General features: G+C 45.7%; 1 protein-coding gene across 1 annotated transcript in view; it reads left to right on the top strand.

Annotated features, from left to right (window-relative positions):
- The window catches only part of ITGA9 (integrin subunit alpha 9), a 913294-nt gene extending 893882 nt beyond the window's left edge, over positions 1 to 19412 (top strand). The window contains exon 28 of the mRNA XM_078688268.1: positions 14947 to 19412. Coding sequence (XP_078544394.1) covers positions 14947 to 15042 — 96 coding nt within the window. The 3' untranslated portion in view covers positions 15043 to 19412. The remainder of the gene's footprint in view (positions 1 to 14946) is intronic.
- The last annotated feature ends 1227 nt before the right edge of the window (positions 19413 to 20639 follow it).

Genomic DNA, 20639 nt, shown 5'->3' with positions numbered 1-20639 from the left:
ATTTTGTGAATTAGCTCGAAGTAGTACATTGCTCACAAGTGTAATTTACCTTTATGAATAGCCCAGTTTGATGTTAAGGAAAGACAGGCACTCCAGTGCCATTGATGTGTAAATATGCTCTTTAATGAAAGGCTTGAAAAGACTCTGATGGTCGTTTTGCAGTGGGGAACATCTGCTACACACCGGCTGATGCCCACCTCGAGGTTCTCTTCGTTCATTCAGAGACAGGGAATCTGCCTGGTTTCCAGAAGTGGAACCTGCACCAAATCTGCTGTTGGAATCTCTTTGCCAGTAGCCCATAATCCACGGAGCTGCTAGCTTAGATGCATGGGTGGACCGATCCAGAATCCAGCAGGCCTTCTGACACTGAGTTTAATGTTCACGACTGCCATGAACTGCATGACAATCTCGTTAAAGAAAAATCAACAATAGCCACTATGTGCAGGGAGAACATTCCAAGTTTATCAACGCCATTTTTTGACATAAAATCTCTTCGAGCTATACGTATCCCCATATATGGCAGGCCCTTCAGGTTAAAGATGACCCCTCTGGCTTCTACATCGGAATGTCAAAACTACTAGATCTTTAAAGCATACTTGCTGCATTTTTCACGTGGAAATGATGAGACTTCTGTGGAGAGAGTTCTGTTTTTCTACATCCTTCTTTAGTAATAAGGAAAAAAGGTTGCAACCTCAAATAGTTGTATTTTTTTTTGGTGCCAACTTTTTTTATCCAATGACTCAGTAAATTCCGTCTTACTGTACAACCATCATGGATGATTTGTGACTTGTAGGAGTAAAACTCATTGCCATGCCCAGCTCTGTATGGGGGAAAACAAACTTGGCACCGACATAGGTTCAGGATCTGAGTAATTAGTCTTGGATGGAAACAGAAATTACATAATAGCAAACATATTTTTTCATCTCATTTTAAAAATATCTCCTCTGCTGCAGAATGTTCTCTAAACTGCATGTCCATTTGACGGAGAACTAGCTTTCCTAAAACTAAACAAGATGACGCACAGTTCATTAGCGTATCTAATTAATGACATCCTTTGCACTGATTATAGTAAAAGGCCTACTCTGTTTTCTGCTCCGTGGAGGGCAGCATTATTCAATACTGTAGTCCAGGATACTGTCAACTTCAGGTAAAACCACCTAGAATCAATAAAACAAACAGCTCGAACACGTATGAGGGCTTTGCAATGCAGTTTTGCAGCTCCAAGGTAATTAATTAGCCTCCTTTTTTTGTTGAATATCTGTTTTATTTGTTGGATAAAGAGTAGAACACAGGTCCAGATATACACAGCGTCAGGCCCACAACCCTCTTTAGGGCCGGCCGCGTTCTGTAGGAGAGTCTCCACGAGTATGAAGAAGCAGTAGCAAGGTAACTTGAACACAGCATGTCGCCTACAACCCTTGTTGGGCCGGCCGCGTGACACATTATATATAACAATATTGGTCTATTGTGGGAATTCGCAGGACCCTTTAAAAACAATTAGCCTCCTTTTGAAACTTAATTTGGAACATTGTAAAGTCCATTTTCAATGGCAAAGGCAGGACAGAGAGCACTTATATAGCCTTTTGACAACTTAGCAAACCATCCGTGCAGTTTATAAGCGCTTGTGCAGAGTAAAAAAGCCAGAACATTTTCACTTGTTTTATAGATGGTGCAGGTGGTCACAGAATCACAGCAAATTCTGAGCTCTTTGTGTGAACAGGTATTTTGCCCATATTGGCGGACAAGGGTCACTCCTGCACTGATTCATTTTCCATAGTGGTTCGTAAATTCTGTCTTTCAAAGATATTTATGTCAACACTGGATGGTGTGAGCAAAGTTTTTACTTTTGATACAGGCCGCATGTTAAGACCATGTCTTAAGTGAAATGTATTACTCAGAACAAACCTTCTGGATGAATACTTTTATGATACACTTTTGTAACACACCTACGTGCATCTACTACTTGCCAGGGGTTTTGCATCACAGTCTTCAAGCCAAATTCACCCCCCCAGTACACATCCCTTCTCCCTCCACAAAGATTGCACACAGTGTGGGAATGCGGATGAACAACCAAGTCGTCCCGAATTAATGAATAGTTGCCACTGTTAAGATGGCTCTCAGCGATGATATCAGACCACCTCTCTAAAGCTGCTTTCTCCACCATACACTCTCTGGGGATACTGATGCACATGTTCAGTAGTCTTCAGGACATCTTTCGAGAATAAGGAAACACATCCTCATCAACCCTCAGTTCCAAAGTCTCCACTCGATTCCCTGGATACAATGAGCTGCTCTCAGACACATTACCATTGTCCACCACTACCCATGTTCAACTACCCGAATATGCCACCAAAGCTAATTTAAAGTTCAAACACAGCAGCTTTCCTGCCCATGATCCCCAGCTCCGGAGTTTGATTTCTCTTACCATCTACACAAAAGTGAATATGATCAGTAAATGTAAAAACACTAAAGCCCCATGCCAGATGGCTTGTCAAATGCCACTTTCCAGAGAAATTTCCTAATTGGGCCATAATTTGTTTTAGGGCACAGTGGTGAACGTGATGGTCCACAAGACTTGAAAAAGTAGTCTCTTCTGCCCAATTCTGAAAAAAGTGAATCCTGGACACCCCTCACTTTACAGACTGGATGCCTTTCTAAACATTTTGGCTAAAATAATTGATGATCTTCTCACCTTGCAGCATGGGCTGAAAGTTCAGGCCAAATCCCTATTATCAATGATCTGTTACAACAGAGAAAATTTCGTGAGTGAGGGTTAGACAAGGAAATACTGGGTAATACGCGAAAAGAAGTTACACATCATCAAGCATCATAGAGGGGTGTGCACAAGCACCAAATTAACATTATGCAGTTTATTTATTTATTTAATTTTCATATAGTGTGAACATGACCCTTGCAGGTATCAGAACGCTTTACAAAATTACAGCAACAGTGCAATAATAATAATATCAAATTCAGGAGGAAAAAAAACAGGATAGGGTATTGGTAAATACTATGGGGCTGATTTACAAGCCCATTGCAACAGTTTTACGCTGCCGTTGCATCACTTTTGTGATGCCGCGGTGGCGTAAATCATGCGCCATCTTGTGCCGTATTTACAACGTGACGCATCTAGGGAGATGCGTCACGTTGTAAACCCCTGCGCCACATGAAACCTGCGTCAGGTTTCATATGGGCGTTCCCGCACAGGATGGGCGTTCCCTCGCAGGTACGCCTCGTAAAAGTGACGTAGTGAAATCTACAAAATTTCACTGAGTCACTTTTGTGGCCATGCTGCGTCAAAACCCTGCGCCTGCTTGAAGCAGGCGTAAGGATTGACGCAGCATTTCTGATAGATACATCTGCCGTGTGGATTCCTCACCTTGTGAATATCCCCCTTGCGTCAGCAGCGTTCGGAATTTTTCTTCGTAGCACGCCGGCGTGGACGACGTCATAGGAGCACGGCATCGCACGCGACTCCGTCTGACGTCACCGACTCCTTATAGACCCACGTCGGCGTGATGACGTCAGTTTCCTTTTTTCCGCGTCGTCGACGCTAACGGTTTCTGGGATCTTCTGCGATACTTAGTATCTTCTTCTGTTTAATATTACTGTTTCATCTGTTGAGTGTTCCTTCTTCGTCGAAAATGTCGTCGAGGAAGACAGGGTTCAAACAGTGTGGGTCGTGCGCTCGCATGATCTCAATCACCGATCCTCATGGTGATTGTTTATGGTGTCTTGGATCAGACCACGACGTTAAGAACTGTCGATCATGCTTCAAAATGAACCCTAAGGCTCTACGTGAACGTGAAGCTAAACTTCTTCTAGCGAAGGTGAAAGGAAGGGAAGCTGATAGATCTTCGAGATCGATGTCCAGACACTCGAAGTCGAGACAGAAATCGCGATCGAAGTCGAGATCGAGGTCGGCTTCGAGGTCGAGATCCAGAGCGAAGTCGAGGTCCAGGGAAAGGTCAAGATCCGGATCCAAATCGGCTTCTGGCTCTTCGAAAAAGAAGCATAAGAGAAGAAAACATAGCTCGAGATATCACTCTGGTAAAGATTCTTCGGATTCAAAGAAAAAGTCTTGAAGGCAGCATAAGGACTTTGTATCTCCTTCTCCTTTGCAATCTCTTCGAGGTTCCACGACGCCGGAACAAGAGCCTGATCCGGAATCACACAATTCTTCGGATCATGAGGTAGAAGAAGAAGTTCCTCAGACTCCGACTCCGGAAGTCCCTGTAAACCAGGATGAACCGATGTCGGAACAACCTCCTTCAGAACAACCAACTGGTTCGTATCCTCCCTTTCCTGGTCCAGGACAAGACCTCTCGCATTTTCTTAATGCGATGTTTGGAGTCTATAATAGAGCAATGTATCCCACTGGAGCACCAGTTGGTCCCGTGGGTCCATTGTCTTTCAACTTGGGCATTCCTCAATCTTTTGCCCGACTCCCTTTATGCCGTTTATGCCGACACCTTTTACACCTTGGCTCGGTACGGCTCCGCCGAGATCGTCGACTCCGCATACGGCTTCGCCAACTCCGGATCGACCTAGTGAGTCTAATCGAGGTACCACGCCGATTCGTGAATCTCGTCCTCCTACTGCTCCGGCTCCTCGCTCGACGTCGGATCCGACTCCGTCGGAGTCGTTACCGGATCCATCGACTTCGATTCGTGTAGAATGGTCGAGGCGCAGAGCTCAACGCCTCTTGGAAGAAAAGGAGTTCGAAGATCCTGAAGTGGAGGAAGGTGAACTTCTGGATCAAGGAGACTGTTTTGAAGACCTTCATAGTGCCAGTGGACTAGAACTTTCTCCGGAATGGGGTTTGACATCAGTTTCTGATGCACCGTCAAGGAACGTAACACTTTACCAAACCGTGATCAGAAAGGCTGCGGATCTACTTAATCTGACATTACCTACTGTTGAATACAAACCTAATATTCTTACAGAGGTTTTACATTCACCCTCATCCATTATAGAGCCTACACTTCCATTTACTGAAGCTTTAACTGAGCCAATAATGGAAGTTTGGAAGAAACCTTTGACTGCTCCTGCGGTTTCAAGATCTGTGGCGAGACGTTACAGAGTGGCACCTGGTGACCCCGAGTTCCTCTCTTCTCATCCTTCTCCTGAGAGCTTGGTGGTACAAGCTGCTTGTTCCAACAGATCAGCAGGTTCATTTCCTCAGGTACCAGCAGACAAGGACTCTAAGAAATTGGACCAATCTGATAAAAAGATTTTCTCATCAAGTAGCATGGCTCTAAAATCTACTAATGCTACTTGTCTATTAGGGAGATTTGAACATGCTTTGATGGACTCTGTGAAGCAACTGTCATCTAAGCTTCCTGAGGATGATAGAAAAAACTTGAATGAAGTGGTCTCCGACACTCAAGCTGCAGCCCGCTTAGTCATTCAGAGTGGCATGGATACAGCAGACTCTGTTGCCAGAATTATGGGTTCTACTGTTGCCACTAGAAGGGCTGCTTGGCTAAAATCTTCTGATTATTCGGCGGACGTTCAATCCACTTTAATAGACTTACCTTTTGATGGGACAGGCCTTTTTGGGAAGAAGGCGGATGTGGCTTTGGAGAGATTCAAAGATAGCCGAGCTACAGCAAGATCTTTGGGTCTTCAAGCTAGAGGTTCTGCCACTAAGAAATTTAGAGGGTTTGGTAGATCCACTTTTCGTTCCTTTAAGCAAGGCCAACAACAACAACAGCAACAGCAGAACCCTTTGTATAAATCTTACAGAGGCAAACAAAGGGGACGTGCTCGTGGACGCCAAGCTTCCTCCTCCTCAACTTCCTCCTCCCACCTACAACAGCAAAGCAGCCCTAGATCCACCATTCTGGATCATGCGGGTCCAGTAGGGGGTCGGCTTACTCATTTTCTACGGGATTGGGAATCGGTTACATCAGATCTTTGGGTTCTCAATCTCGTAGAAAATGGGTATGCACTTCCTTTCCAGGAGTTCCCTCCCAATTACCCTCCTTGCCAAGGTTATTGTTCGGAGGACCACCTGCTTCTCCTGCAGGAAGAAGTCCTGGCACTGTTCAGAAAGGGTGCGATAGAGGTGGTTCCGGAGCAGGAGAGGGGTCAGGGGTGCTACTCCCGGTATTTCCTGATCCCCAAGAAGGATGGCAGGCTTCGGCCTATCCTGGACCTCAGGATTTTGAACCTCTATCTCAAACAAGAGAAGTTCAAAATGCTCACACTTGCACAGGTTCTTCAAGCGCTGATGGAAGAAGACTGGATGGTGTCGATCGACTTGCAGGATGCGTATTTTCACATCCCCATTCTGAAGTCGCACAGAAAGTATCTCCGTTTCACGGTGGGATCGCAACACTACCAGTTTGCGGTCCTTCCTTTTGGACTTACTACTGCGCCTCGAGTTTTCACCAAGGTGATGGCAGTGGTGGCTGCGCATCTCAGGAGGTCGGGGATACCTGTATTCCCGTATCTGGACGACTGGCTGATCAAAGCAGAGTCTCCAGAGAAGGTGCTCCATCATCTGCAAGAGACAACTCATTTGTTGCACATGTTGGGTTTTTCGATAAATGTACCCAAGTCTCACCTGGTGCCCTCCCAGCACAACCTGTTCATAGGTGCGGTACTGGACACTACTGTATGTCGTGCATTCCCTCCACCTCAAAGGATTCACGACGTACAGGAGATGATTCCTTTATTTTACAATGGAGCGGTCGTTCCAGTCCTGAAGGTTCTTCGCCTGCTCGGTCTGATGGTTTCTTGCATTCTATTGGTCAACCATGCACGCTGGCACATGAGCGCACTCCAGTGGTGCCTCCGCAGGCAGTGGTATCAGCACAACGGAGATCTCAGGGAGTCTGTGAGGATCTCCAGAGAAACTGCAGCGGATTTGTCTTGGTGGAATGTGGAAGGCAATCTGTCGCAAGGAAAGCCTTTTCATCTTCCTCCATCGGTGGCCACGGTGATAACGGATGCATCCACTCTAGGGTGGGGTGTTCATCTGGGGGACCTGGAGGTCAAGGGTCTTTGGTCTCCAGAGGAAAGGTTGCTTCACATCAACCTTCTGGAATTGCGGGCCATACGTTTAGCACTCAAGGCCTTCCTCCCTTCCCTTCGCGGTCAGTCGGTTCAGGTCCTGACGGACAACACAACCGCGATGTGGTACATCAACAAGCAGGGAGGAGTAGGGTCGCAGTGTCTCTGTAGAGAGGCTCTGCGTCTCTGGTCCTGGGTTCAGGATCATCAGATTTGTCTGATGGCAAATCATCTGGCCGGAGTCCTGAACATTCGTGCAGACAGTCTCAGTCGACAGTTCTCTGCCGACCACGAGTGGAGGCTTCACCCGGAGGTAGTTCGCGACATCTTTCAGCTGTGGGGGACTCCTCAGGTGGACCTGTTTGCCACTCGCGAGAATGCTCACTGTCCGCCATTCTGCAGTCTCCAGTATCCGATGCAAGGAGCTTTGGGGGATGCGTTTCAGTTGAGTTGAAGGGGTCAACTCCTTTACGCGTTTCCCCCCATACCTTTGATTCCTCGGGTTCTGAGGAAGATTCGCTAGGACCGGGCCCAAGTCATATTGGTCGCCCCGGATTGGCCAAGAAGGGTGTGGTACACAGACCTTCTCCACCTCTCCTCTCACCCGCCGCTCCGTCTCCCTCACAGGGCAGACCTCCTCTCTCAGATGGAGGGGGAGGTTCTACACCCCCACCTCCAGACATTACACCTTCATGCCTGGAGATTGAACGGGGCAACTTGAATTATTTTTCTCTCCCTCACGATGTGGTGGACGTCATTCTTTCTGCCAGGCGTGACTCCACTAAGTCCATCTATTCGTATAGGTGGTCTAAATTTGTTTCTTGGTGTAGGGAGAGGGATGTTGACCCTTTGAAGGCTCATTTGTCTGACATTTTGCAGTTTGTTCTTTCTTTGGCGCAGCAAGGATTTGCTGTTGCCACGGTCAAGGGGTACCTTTCAGCCTTATCGGCATTTCTCTGTTTGCCGGATCAGCCCTCTCTTTTTAAGTCTCCAGTGGTTTTAAGATTTTTGAAGGGTCTCACTAATAAGTTCCCTCCTTCTCCGTTTGTTGTTCCTCATTGGGATTTGAATCTTGTGTTAACCTATTTGATGGGTTCTCCTTTCGAACCCTTGCACAAGTGTCCCATGAGGCTTCTTTCTTTTAAAACTGTCTTCTTGGTTGCAATTACCTCGGCAAGGAGGGTAAGTGAGCTTCAGGCTCTTAGTTCCAAGCCCCCATTCTTGTCCATTCATGCTGAAAGAATGGTTCTCAGGACCAGGGCTGCTTTTCTGCCTAAGGTGGTAACTCCCTTCCATCTAGGACAATCCATTACCCTTCCCACTTTTTATCCTCCCCCTCACCCTTCCAAGGAGGAAGAGAGGCTTCATCGCTTGGACCCAAAGAGAGCAGTCAGTTTCTGTCTCGATAGAACTAAAGACTATCGTGTTGATGATCAACTCTTCGTGGGTTTTGCTGGCTGTAAGAAGGGCAGAGCGGTGCACAAGCGCACACTTTCCAGGTGGATAATCCTGTGCATCAAGATTTGCTACTCCCTGGCGGGTAAGGACCCTCCTGAGGGTATTAGAGCACATTCAACTAGAGCAAAGTCTGCAACATCTGCTTTGTCTAGAGGTGTTCCTGTTGAGGACATTTGCAGAGCCGCGACTTGGGCCTCCCTCCACACTTTCGCGAAGCACTACTGCTTGGATACTGAGGTGAGGAGGGACGGCCACTTCGCGCGTTCTGTCCTCCAAGATTTCCTGGTATAGCAGAGTGGACACCCTCCTCCGGGAGTGGGGACTGCTGTGGGACTCCATTCACAAGGTGAGGAATCCACACGGCAGATGTATCTATCAGAAGAACAAGTTACTTACCTTCGGTAACACTTTTTCTGGTAGATACAATATCTGCCTGTGGATTTTTCACATGCCCACCCACCTCCCCGTTGTCCACTCTGCTATGCCTGGTTTTATGTATTTATATTTTCTGATTTTGATTCTTTTGCTACGCACTTTGTGTGCGGTTTGTTTGGTATGTACTGTGTACATTGTATATATGTATATTTACTGTCGTTGGTCCGTCCGGGTGCCTCGAAGGCACGGAATAAAGGGCAGAACTGACGTCATCTCGTCGACGTGGGTCTATAAGGAGTCGGTGACATCAGACGGAGTCGCGCGCGATGCCGTGCTCCTATGACGTCGTCCACGCCGGCGTGCTACGAAGAAAAATTCCGAACGTTGCTGACGCAAGGGAGATATTCACAAGGTGAGGAATCCACAGGCAGATATTGTATCTACCAGAAAAAGCGTTACCGAAGGTAAGTAACTTGTTCGTTAGGCATAGGGCACCCCCGAGCCTTGCTGGAGCCGCGTCTCCAGCAATGCGCCGCCTTTCCGCCGGGGGATGCAACACGCATCTGCCCATCCGTGCACCACCGCGCCGCATTGTAAATGCGGTGCATCAGTGGTGGCGCACGGGTGGTCTGGTGTGTCACAACTTTTCTGGCGCATCCCTGCTGATTAGCAGAGATGCGCCAGAAGTTGTAAATCTGCCCCCTAGTCTTCTAAGCTAGAAACATAGGTTTTTCCATTATTAACCTCCATCGAGGATACTGGCTTCCTGTCACACACACTGTTGGGTTTCCAGTGTGCATTATTCTGCTACAAACAAACTTATCATCAACTTTAACAAACCCAAGTCCTATAGTTTAACTCTGCCTAGCTTTGTGAACATTGTGATGTAAAAAATTTATAAATAGATTAGGCTGTTTACTATATTAAATCAATGGTTCGTTTTCCAGCCATTTTTATTCTCATACAAAAACTAGACTTCTTCATTCCCTTTGAATTTCGCATGCCTCCAACCTTTCAACCAAACGCAACTTATGATGTAGCGGTCCAGCTACTCTGACAAGAGGAGGGGGTCGAGAATACTTACTGAGAGAGGCCATCGAATACTCGGTCCATTCGCATCCGCCTTTATCTACTCATGACCTATTCATACCTAATTTGTTCATGTGCACAAAGTCCGCGGGTTCCTGTCAGCAGCCAGGAGTAGGAGCCATATGTATCCATGCCCTTTTATATGGCTGGACTACTCAAGCTCAGTTGTGTCAAGATCCATGGAGCTGTAGAACAAGCAGAGCTCCTTTTTTAGAGAGGGCGAGTCTCAATCTTCTTGCAAAATCTCTGTTCCAGAGCAGAATTCTTTGTGCTCTGCCGATCAGACATTTTTTGAGCTTTGGAAAGCAAATACAGAGACTGTTTCTGCTGTCCCTTGCAGACATTCTCTACATTTAAAGATGATCACAAGGATTTGAAGAATGAATACTGCCTCATGAATATGGATAAGGTAGGAATTCTACAAATCCTTGCAGACTTGCTGATTCCCAAATCAAAGCACATCTATGCGACCCGGCAATTGCTGCTTTGGGCCCACAGTTACGCCACATTGACTGACCTCAAATTTAAATAGACATTCACAATGCAATAGGTCTTGCATTTGTGAGATTTTGAGCTCTTGGTATTGTAAATGACATTGCTTTTTATTATAATGAAAGGCATTGTCATTTATAATACCAATAGGTCAAAGTTTGGAAAATGCGAGACCTATTGCATTACAGAGAGCGTGGTGTCCCTGAAGCGAGCGCTGTGCTCATCATTCGAGTTAATTTAAAAAAATAAACAGAGCGTGGCCTCCCTGAAGCAGACACTGCATATAGCTTAACATTTTTAAAAACAAGCATTAGAAATGCAATAGGTCTCGCAGCATTAGAGTTAGTGCTTTTAGAATTGTTAATGGTTTTTTTTGTAAATCTTTAGCATGAGGTTGAGGGTGAGTGAGGGTGAGTGAGGGTGAGTGAGGGTGAGTGAGGGTGAGTGAGGGTGAGGGTGAGTGAGGGTGGGTGAGTGTGAGTGTGAGTGAGGGTGAGTGTGGGTGAGTGTGGGTGAGTGTGGGTGAGGGTGAGGGATTGAGGGTGAGGGGTTGAGGGTGAGTGAGGGTGAGGGGTTGAGGGTGAGTGAGGGTGAGGGGTTGAGGGTGAATGAGGGTGAGGGAGGGTGAGGGGTTGAGGGTGAGGGGTTGAGGGTGAGTGGGGGTGAGTGAGGGTGAGGGGTTGAGGGTGAGTGAGGGTGAAGGTGAGTGAGGGTGAAGGTGAGTGAGGGTGAGTGAGGGTGAGTGTGGGTGAGTGTGGGTGAGTGATTGAGGGTGAGGGGTTGAGGGTGGGCGAGGGGTTGAGGGAGAGTGAGGGTGAGTGAGGGTGAGGGGTTGAGGGTGAGGGGTTGAGGGTGAGTGGGGGTGAGTGGGGGTGAGGGGTTGAGGGTGGGTGAGGGGTTGAGGGTGAGTGAGGATGAGGGGTTGAGGGTGGGTGAGGGTGAGTGAGGGTGAGTGAAGGTGGGTGAGGGGTTGAGGGTGAGGCGTTGAGGGTGAGTGAGGGTGAGGGGTTGAGGGTGAGTGAAGGTGAGGGTGAGTGAGGGTGAGTGAAGGTGAGGGTGAGGGTGAGTGAGGGTGAGGGGTTGAGGGTGAGTGAGGGTGAGGTGTTGAGGGTGAGTGAGGGTGAGGGTGAGTGAGGGGTTGAGGGTGAGTGAGGGTGAGTGAGGGGTTGAGGGTGAGTGAGGGTGAGGGTGAGTGAGGGTGAGTGTGGGTGAGGGTGAGTGTGGGTGAGGGTGAGTGAGGGTGAGGGGTTGAGGGTGAGTGAGGGTGAGTGAGGGTGAGTGTGAGTGAGGGGTTGAGGGTGAGTGAGGGTGAGTGAGGGTGAGGGGTTGAGGGTGAGTGAGGATGAGTGAGAGTGAGGGTGAGTGAGGGGTTGAGGGTGAGGGGTTGAGGGTGAGTGAGGGTGAGGGGTTGAGGGTGAGTGAGGGTGAGGTGTTGAGGGTGAGTGAGGGTGAGGTGTTGAGGGTGAGTGAGGGTGAGGGTGAGGGGTTGAGGGTGAGTGAGGGTGAGGGTAGGTGAGGGGTTGAGGGTGAGTGAGGGTAGGTGAGGGGTTGAGGGTGAGTGAGGGTGAGTGAGGGGTTGAGGGTGAGTGAGGGTGAGGGTGAGTGAGGGTGAGTGTGGGTGAGGGTGAGTGAGGGTGAGTGAGGGTGAGTGAGGGTGAGTGAGGGTGAGTGTGAGTGAGGGGTTGAGGGTGAGTGAGGGTGAGTGTGGGTGAGGGTGAGTGAGCTACATCTAATGACTTCAGAGGACTGCTTATAGACTGTTTAAATTACAACCATTGTCGATAGTAAGTACTATTGACCCTGATAACGAAAACACACAACACCAGCTGTCACGGCAGACTGAAACACCCCTCTAACGCACGCTGGTTAATAAAACGAGGCACAACACCGAGGAATATTGACCAGATCGCTAATAAGATTGGAGCGCCAATTGATTTTGAACCAAATCAACAGGAGATTAACACAATATTTGTAAAGCAGTGGAATGTGGTGGGGACGTGGCGCAAACAATAAGTGCAGCTAGATCATATACTCAAATACATCCAAGATAGGGTGTTAACGAATAGCGGGTAATTTAACTGAGTGATGCGGCTTCGCACTATGTCCTCAAAGTAAAATGGAGATTAGCAAGCTGGAAAATCTGGAGGGTTACTTACATGCCGCTGGTACCAAAAGTGTCTGCCCGCTTCCCTCGATGTGTACACGGGCTTGTCTTGGCCGATTATTTTTAAATAGGTAAGCCAGAGCGCGCCAAACCAGATTGCTCGGTATTTCCGGGTCACGTGATCAGGGCATTCAAGTCTACGCAGTGCCAGACTCTATGGTGCGTGCGTGCTGGTACAGCAGGCAACACTAGAATGCTGACCCTTAAAAACAAATCAGAAGGCGCTTCGTGAAATCGGCGACACAATAATCTTCGGCACAATAGTAAAAGCAAGCACCAGTAGAGGCGTGTTTGGAAACCGAAGACTGGGTAAGGGGAGAGATGCATGGATTGGAGAGATGCAGGCTGTACTATGCAGCCCCATTAACGATCCCGCCCAAGCAACCATTTTGTATTTATTTACCTGGACAGCCGCAGTGGCGGACTGAGGAACGCTCGCGATATTTACAGGCAGCGCTACTGGATATGGAGCCTGCGTGTAGAAATAATTGGAAACAAGGCTAGCGGCAGGCAGGCAGGGGAGGAGAGGAGGAGGGGGGAGGAGAGTAGGGGAGGCACGGCGGGAGGGGGCGGTGCGGGTAAACAAAGACGGACATGCACGCGCCCGTGACTTTTAAGGTCAATGCGCATGCGCATAAGCTTAATGCGCATGCGCATTGACCTTAAAAGTCACGGGCACTGCAAGGAATCGCCACGATTCCTTGCAGTGTGGATAAAGAGTGGATGAGCCCCTATAGTCTCGCTTGCTCGATGCGCATGCGCATCGACAGGCGAGACCTAACAAGAAGCACCCACCATTGTCCCTATTATTAACAAAATAGTGCTCACCGGCTTATAACGCAGACTGTGTAACTAGACAAGTAAAAGGTCCAGTCATTATGAGAGGTAACAAATGCAGACAAGGCAGTACCAAGGAGTGACTAACAACTCTCATAACGAATTGGTAGCCAACGTTTAGAAAGGACAATGACACAAGCCCTTCAAAAATTTGGGCGGAGAGTGAGCGGGGCTTCACGTCCATACTCCTATACTGCACACCTCACAGCAGCGGAAGCCCTGCCCAGGCTCGACATAAAAGCAGTGTTTACAATTAGCATAAAGTGTCCAGTCACCAGATCGTGTTTTTAAAAAGCAGTGTTCGTAATTAGCATAAAGTCTCCAGTCATCAGATCCTGCTTCCAAAAAGCTATGTGTTCATAATTAGCATAACGTGTCCAGTCATGAGATCCTGCTTCCAAAAGCAGTGTTCCTAATTTGTAATTTGCATAAAGTGTCCAGTCGTCGGATCCTGCTTCCAAAAACAGTGTTCCTAATTTGCATAAAGTGTCCAGTCGTCAGATCCTGCTTCCAAAAGCAGTGTTCCTAATTTTCATAAAGTCTCCAATCATCAGATCCTGCTTCCAAAAAGCTGTGTGTTTGTAATTAGCATAGTGTCCAGTCATCAGATCCTGCTTCCAAAAGCAGTGTTCCTAATTTGCATAAAGTGTCCAGTCGTCGGATCCTGCTTCCAAAAACCGTGTTCCTAATTTGCATAAAGTGTCCAGTCGTCAGATCCTGCTTCCAAAAGCAGTGTTCCTAATTTGCATAAAGTCTCCAATCATCAGATCCTGCTTCCAAAAAGCTGTGTGTTTGTAATTAGCATAGTGTCCAGTCATCAGATCCTGCTTCCAAAAGCAGTGTTCCTAATTTGCATAAAGTGTCCAGTCGTCTGATCCTGCTTCCAAAAACAGTGTTCCTAATTTGCATAAAGTGTCCAGTCGTCAGATCCTGCTTCCAAAAGCAGTGTTCCTAATTTGCATAAAGTCTCCAATCATCAGATCCTGCTTCCAAAAAGCTGTGTGTTTGTAATTAGCATAGTGTTCAGTCATCACATCCTGCTTCCAAAAGCAGTGTTCCTAATTTGCATAAACTGTCCAGTCGTCGAATCCTGCTTCCAAGAGCAGTGTCCCTAATTTGCATAAAGTGTCCTGTCGTCAGATCCTGCTTCTATCACAAGTCTGTGATGTGCAAAGTGAACATATCAGATCAGTCACACGCTTACATATCACACACGTTCCCTTATTCATGAAAGATCTGCATGTTACAGAAGCGTCTGACGGGGGGGCAATTACTTCACAGGCCAAACAATACAGGGCTCAGTGAATTAACCGATCCTAAACTGGAACAATTGGCTTGATCAGCTTTTTATGAATTGGTTAGAGTAGCAGATTTTTGCAGTGAACTCTCTGACACATCGAGTACCATTCTATTTGTTGTGTGCTAAACTTTATTACCCAAATAAGGTCATCATGGAATTGAATGTCTTCAATCTACCAATCTAACCAGATTTCGTTGTCTTCAATTTCCAGATGGGCTTCTTTCGCAGAAGATACAAAGAGATCATTGAGGCCGAGAAGAACCGAAAGGAGAACGAAGACAGCTGGGACTGGGTCCAGAAGAATTAATGCACTGCCGGATCACACCCAGTCATGTGGCACACATTTGCTAGCCAATTGGCCTTGCTCTTGTATCTTCCATATGTGGAAGAAAAGAATCTTCTCCATATTTTTCGGAGGCCCTTTGATGCTGTGTTCTTTATCATGCTAACAAGTGCGGGAGCATATCCTGAGGCAACCACTGCAGCCATGTCTTGTGATTGGAGCAATTTAAACAGAGGAACTTTGAACTTTGGTAATCCAGCTGCAGTGCAGGGCAGTATTTATGAATCCAACTATGTGGTATACCCTCAGGGTAAAACTGTTACCAAAAAAGTATTTTTTTGTAAATGTAAGCCTTTTATATTGATTGTGTCTTTATATTTGTATCAATGATTTACAGTATTGTTTCATACTGCGCTACACCATTCACTCAAGCACTGATATTACGCAAAAAACTCACATATATATATATATGTGCACATTCAATTTCAGTAAATAAGAGGCTTGCTAAAAAAAGTGGAAGCACCTTCACATAGCAGATGTCAATAAACTGCAGCAATAAATCATTTTACAGTTTAGCCAAATGACATGTGAATTCATAATTAAGATGCAATAATCATGGCAAGGTTTCCATATTGGAAGGCATCCTTCGCGTAATAGCAAGGGAGCATCCGCCAAAGTATATAAAGCACGAACTTCTATAATAGAAGGACAGGCCTTGACTGGTAAAGGGATGACACGGTTTCCCTTTACCAAGGGTGAGGGTAAACTTTGTGCTAGCCCTATGGAAAAGTCATGGTTTGCCATTTGATGACCGAAGAAGTTGTCGGAGAACAGAAAATTGAGGTAACCAGAAAATCAAGACAAGCTAAATCTCTGCCACATATGTACAGAGTAACATCCTCAATTTATAAAGTTAATTAAACACAACAGTGGCAGGATTAATGCCACTACAAATTTTACTACAATTTTGAGTCTGACTGTCTACACGTTTTTGCCAAACTTCTAGAATCGGCCAACCTTAGGTGCTAGCATAAGTAAATTTTGGTAGGTTGAATTTTGTGGTATGAATTTTCGAACGTTCGCTTTTGGTTACTGACTTGTATCAGTGCATATTTTCTTTAAAACATCTTAGTTTGTGGGTAATGCGAACAGGCTTATTTTCAAATGATACACTTGGGTTTTAAAAAGAGAAATGCTCAGGAAGGTCAAATGCCTCTATTTACCCCCAAAACGGACAGTATTTTGTTGGATAACGTGAGTCCTATTTACAAAAAGCATATGTTGGATGGTATTAAAAGAGACCTGCACCGTCTGTTATTAAATCCTTACTAAATACTTCCTTAACCCTTCAAACGTTTTCTAAGCAACTCACTGTATTTTCAGGTATTCTAGATTTAAAAAATCTACTTCCTTGTGGCAGAGAGCATTGATTTCTAAGGGTAAACCCTCATTACTTGAATTTTTTATAGCATAAATGATAGCGTGTTCAGAAACAATTGGTAGTCTACAGGCTAATTTAAAGAAATCATTCAGTCAAAGCTTAAATGCAGAGATTGTGTGAGAAATGTGGACAGATGCTTGCTGTATCCTTGCCTTTTTATGTGTGTTTATATTCAAGTCTTAATATAAACAACTCTTTGTTTTGCTTACATACTTGTTGGTGGCCTTCTACCGAATATTTCCATGATTTTTCTGTTGTTGATTTTGTTTATCATGCAGTGAAAATGCACTATACAATGCAAGACTATTAGCGTAAAGAAGACAATTTATCATCCAAATATTTTTGTGGAGTGTAAGCAATGATCTGCCTAACCTTGTGAGATCTAGGCTGAGAGGATAATCGATGAACAAAGCAACACGCTGAAATTCCAATTCAGACGAGCAGAGAAACTAAAAATTAGATGGTGGTCATCTGATGTAGAATAGAAATGGAGGCTACATAGGACCTTCTATGATCACATTTGTTTGAGGCTTATCTAAGAAAGTTGATAACCACAGAGATATGAATGCCATGGGCGGGTTTACAGTGGCTTCAAAGACTAAATCTTAGACCTGCCAAATCGGCCACCTTGAAAAGAGGACACCTAGCTAGCTAACATCATTTGAAGGTGTGATTATTGCTGCTCCTAAAACTAGTGACACTGAGCCTTATCAATATAGAAGAAAATACAAAATTGGATCAATTCATGGATAAGTGGCATCAAGGAAGGGCACTGTTTAGGCTTAGAGAAGCATGCTGTTTGATTCTTACCAATTCAATGGAGTTAGGATTGTGAATTGCAACACTAACTTTCAGTGGAAAAGGGTGCTGTGGACACGGAGATATTGGGCTTTGGTGATGCTTTTTAGTTGAGCACCTGGTGCTGACATTCGTATCTGACATCATTTTAATGGAATCAACCAAAAGCAATATATTCTTTTAAAAATTGCCACTCTGCCTGAATGAGTGAATGTGATCCTGTGGGCTAATTGTGTGCAGGGCCGGGTCGGGTGATTAACTATGTCAGTTACCTTGGGGGACAAGACAAAGAGTGTGGCATGGCAAATCCAGTTGCCAATACTGGACATTCACTGCTAATGTGAGAGGATGGCACAGCATTAACTCCCCATTGGTAGAAAGGTTTTTGCTACAGTCCTGGGTTTGGGCTATGCATGAAGTTCGTTTTTGCACACATTAATAACCTATACGGAAACAGATCAGCCCTCCTAGAACCAGACCCAGACAGGTGACATCTACTGAACATGTACAATGTGCAGTTCAGGAATCGGTCGTGGGAATGCAGCGATGACAGACTCTTTTTATATATGTTTTTTTTTTAGTTTCACGGTCTTTTTACACTTTGACAAACTATTGATTTGGATCTGACTTGTTTTTTCCCTATATGTAGTTATTGGCGTACAAGGATACGTGGTTCATTGCTATGGATAACGAGCCAATGATTTTGAGAGCTGAAGGTTTGTTTGGTGACGGTAGTGATTGCAGGGTATCTATATGCGCTATTAAGGTCTATGAGGGCAAACAGTGAAAACGTTAGTCGGGGCCATTGCTACATGAAGGATATGGCAGGCCATAGGGCATCACAACAAGGGGGAGCCACACTGCAGCCATAGGCCTCGAATATGGCTCTTTCGCTATAGGATGGAGTGCACCAAACAGAAGCTGGAGAGAGTGTGACTGTACTATAGTACTGTAAGCGAACAGTTGAAGGAGTAACATCTCCGTCTAGCTGCACCATCAAAGTGTGGTACTTCATGGCACTGCGCCTGCGGTCAGTGCATGTGCAGGAGTATGTATTTTCTTTAATCAAACACTGGACACAAGGATGTGTCTTACTGAACATGGTCTACAGACCCAATTGTGTAATGAGATTTTTTCCCACTGCACGAAATTAGGTTGTGAAAACTAGGGATAGTCAGTCTGGCTGCACAACTATGTGACATCAAAGTGCAATGACATTTTGTACTGATATTAGGTCCTGATAGAACCGTCGGTTGTCTTCACTGTAGGGGAGTGTCCGGTGAGCATCACAGAATTCATCACTTTCATAATATTTATGCGGTGTCAAAGTGGATGCCCTTGATGGACAGCAGCCACTGGTGCTATGGCAACCGGACAAGAACAGGACAACAGTGCATGGATAGGGTTTGCCCTCTTACAATTGTGCACCCCACAGATTTGTAATTGCACTGAAACATATGCTTCTGAGTGGGGAGCACAGAGACCACTTGAAAGATGGCTGCCTAACTAGAATGATGGCTGCCCAACTAGGAAAAAAAGGGCTGCCAAACTAAGCGGATGGCTGCTAAATTAGTGAGATGGTCGCCCTTCTATGACGGTAATCAACACACCTGACAAAAACTGTGCATCGTAACCCTTCACATCTGTATTGGCAGTCTGCGTGTACCTGGCTACTACAAACAGAGAGGATGCAACCCTTTTCAATCAGACATCCTTGTTCACATCTTATGAATCCGACCATAGTTGGAAAGATTGCACCTTGGCTAGGATGACATTTAATCCACAGCATATGTGGAGTACCTTGTATATTTAATGTTTATCAGTTAGGGAATGTAAATGTATTGACTAATCACAAAGGAATATGAAAGGCATATGAGTCAACATTTCAATGCAACTCGATTGCTGGAGTGCACACACGTTTCTTTTTTAGAATGTTATAAGTTTTCCTTTCAAATAAACCACACATGCTGTTTTTTTAAAATAAGATTGTACATTTCTTTTATGGCTTGTTTTTGGGAAAGTCATTCACTTTTATTATGTCACCTTTATTATCTACCATGTGTTCACCTGTATTTTTGATCCATTGTGCACTGTCTTGGAAATGTCAGGTTTACAAAATGTATTAGCATTTGTGGAAATAAAAAAAGAATCTCAATTATGTTCCCAGAGTCTTTAATGTCAAAATAACTGGAAAACATTTTTGAAAAGTAAGGATTGACTTTATTGGAAAATAAAGTCCTGTTGCTGGTCAAGATGAATAAATAATTTCAAGGTGTTAGACCACTTGCGTCATATCCATACAGACCACATATTGTTTTCTGGTTTGGAACAAATCAGTCAGTCACTTTTAGTGCCCTGCAAATTTTATTTTCCAAAGGGAATGTGAATTATAAAGAACACAAATCGTCCCTCCATATGTTTATTTCATTTAGTATAATTTGATGGAATTTTTATAGCATTGCATAACCACGCAAGATATCATCTGTTCGCCTTTGTGTTTCCATAAAAAAAAGTGGTCAGATAAGCAGAGTTTAACAAACGAATAGACTGCGCACGGGTGCAGGTTTTGGCCCTTTATATTCAAAGAAGTGCCAGTCAGAGAAGAGAGCACTCATTTTTAGGAAAAAGGGATGTGCAAAACACATTAAAATGATTTAAATTCAGAACAGTTAATAGCACATTTGTTGGAAACTGCAAAAAGAATCTTTGACCGACTGCCAGACCGTCACTAGGCCTCATGCTGGGATAGCTCAGCAAGGCCTCTGAATCTCTGCAGCCACTGCTTCAAAGATGGCGACGGCATCTTCGACCTGCCTGACTCTTCCCATGAGTGTCCAGGGAACAGGCCATTGTGGAATGGAGTCTTTGATCTCTACCTTGCAGACCCTCTGCCCCAGACTCACAGGACCCACACCAGAGAGAAATGCAAGGCTTTAAGTGGGATGACACAAGTGGGGAGGGTCTCCAAAAGAGTGTGGTCTATGTAATTAAGGGCGTGGCTTCCTCACCTATGCCTCCAACCTCCCCCCTACCTCAGCCACACCCCTCACCCACAAACTCTCTCACACATCGAATGCCACCCCTCTTATTATTACCGCAGAGCCCTGCACTAACGCTAGTATATCCCCCCCACCCAGTTCCCTTTCCAGCTCCCTACTCAACCACTCGCCCACAGCTCTCACCCCCAACACCATACCCAACCCACCTCTGGACATGATTATATCCACCCTCCTACAAGTCAAAGAAGATCTCCATACCATCAAAGAACTTCTGCTCACACACCCCAGTCACCCCCTACCCACCCCCACTTCCTCACCCAACAAGCCCCCCACCCTCCCCACAGATCCTCTCAATCAATACTCCCCGCGTTGGCCCTCTATCC

The sequence above is a fragment of the Lissotriton helveticus genome, chromosome 4_1 (assembly GCF_964261635.1).
Source record: "Lissotriton helveticus chromosome 4_1, aLisHel1.1, whole genome shotgun sequence".
In the NCBI taxonomy this organism is placed as follows: domain Eukaryota; kingdom Metazoa; phylum Chordata; class Amphibia; order Caudata; family Salamandridae; genus Lissotriton; species Lissotriton helveticus.
This window is presented reverse-complemented; position numbering and strand designations above follow the sequence as displayed.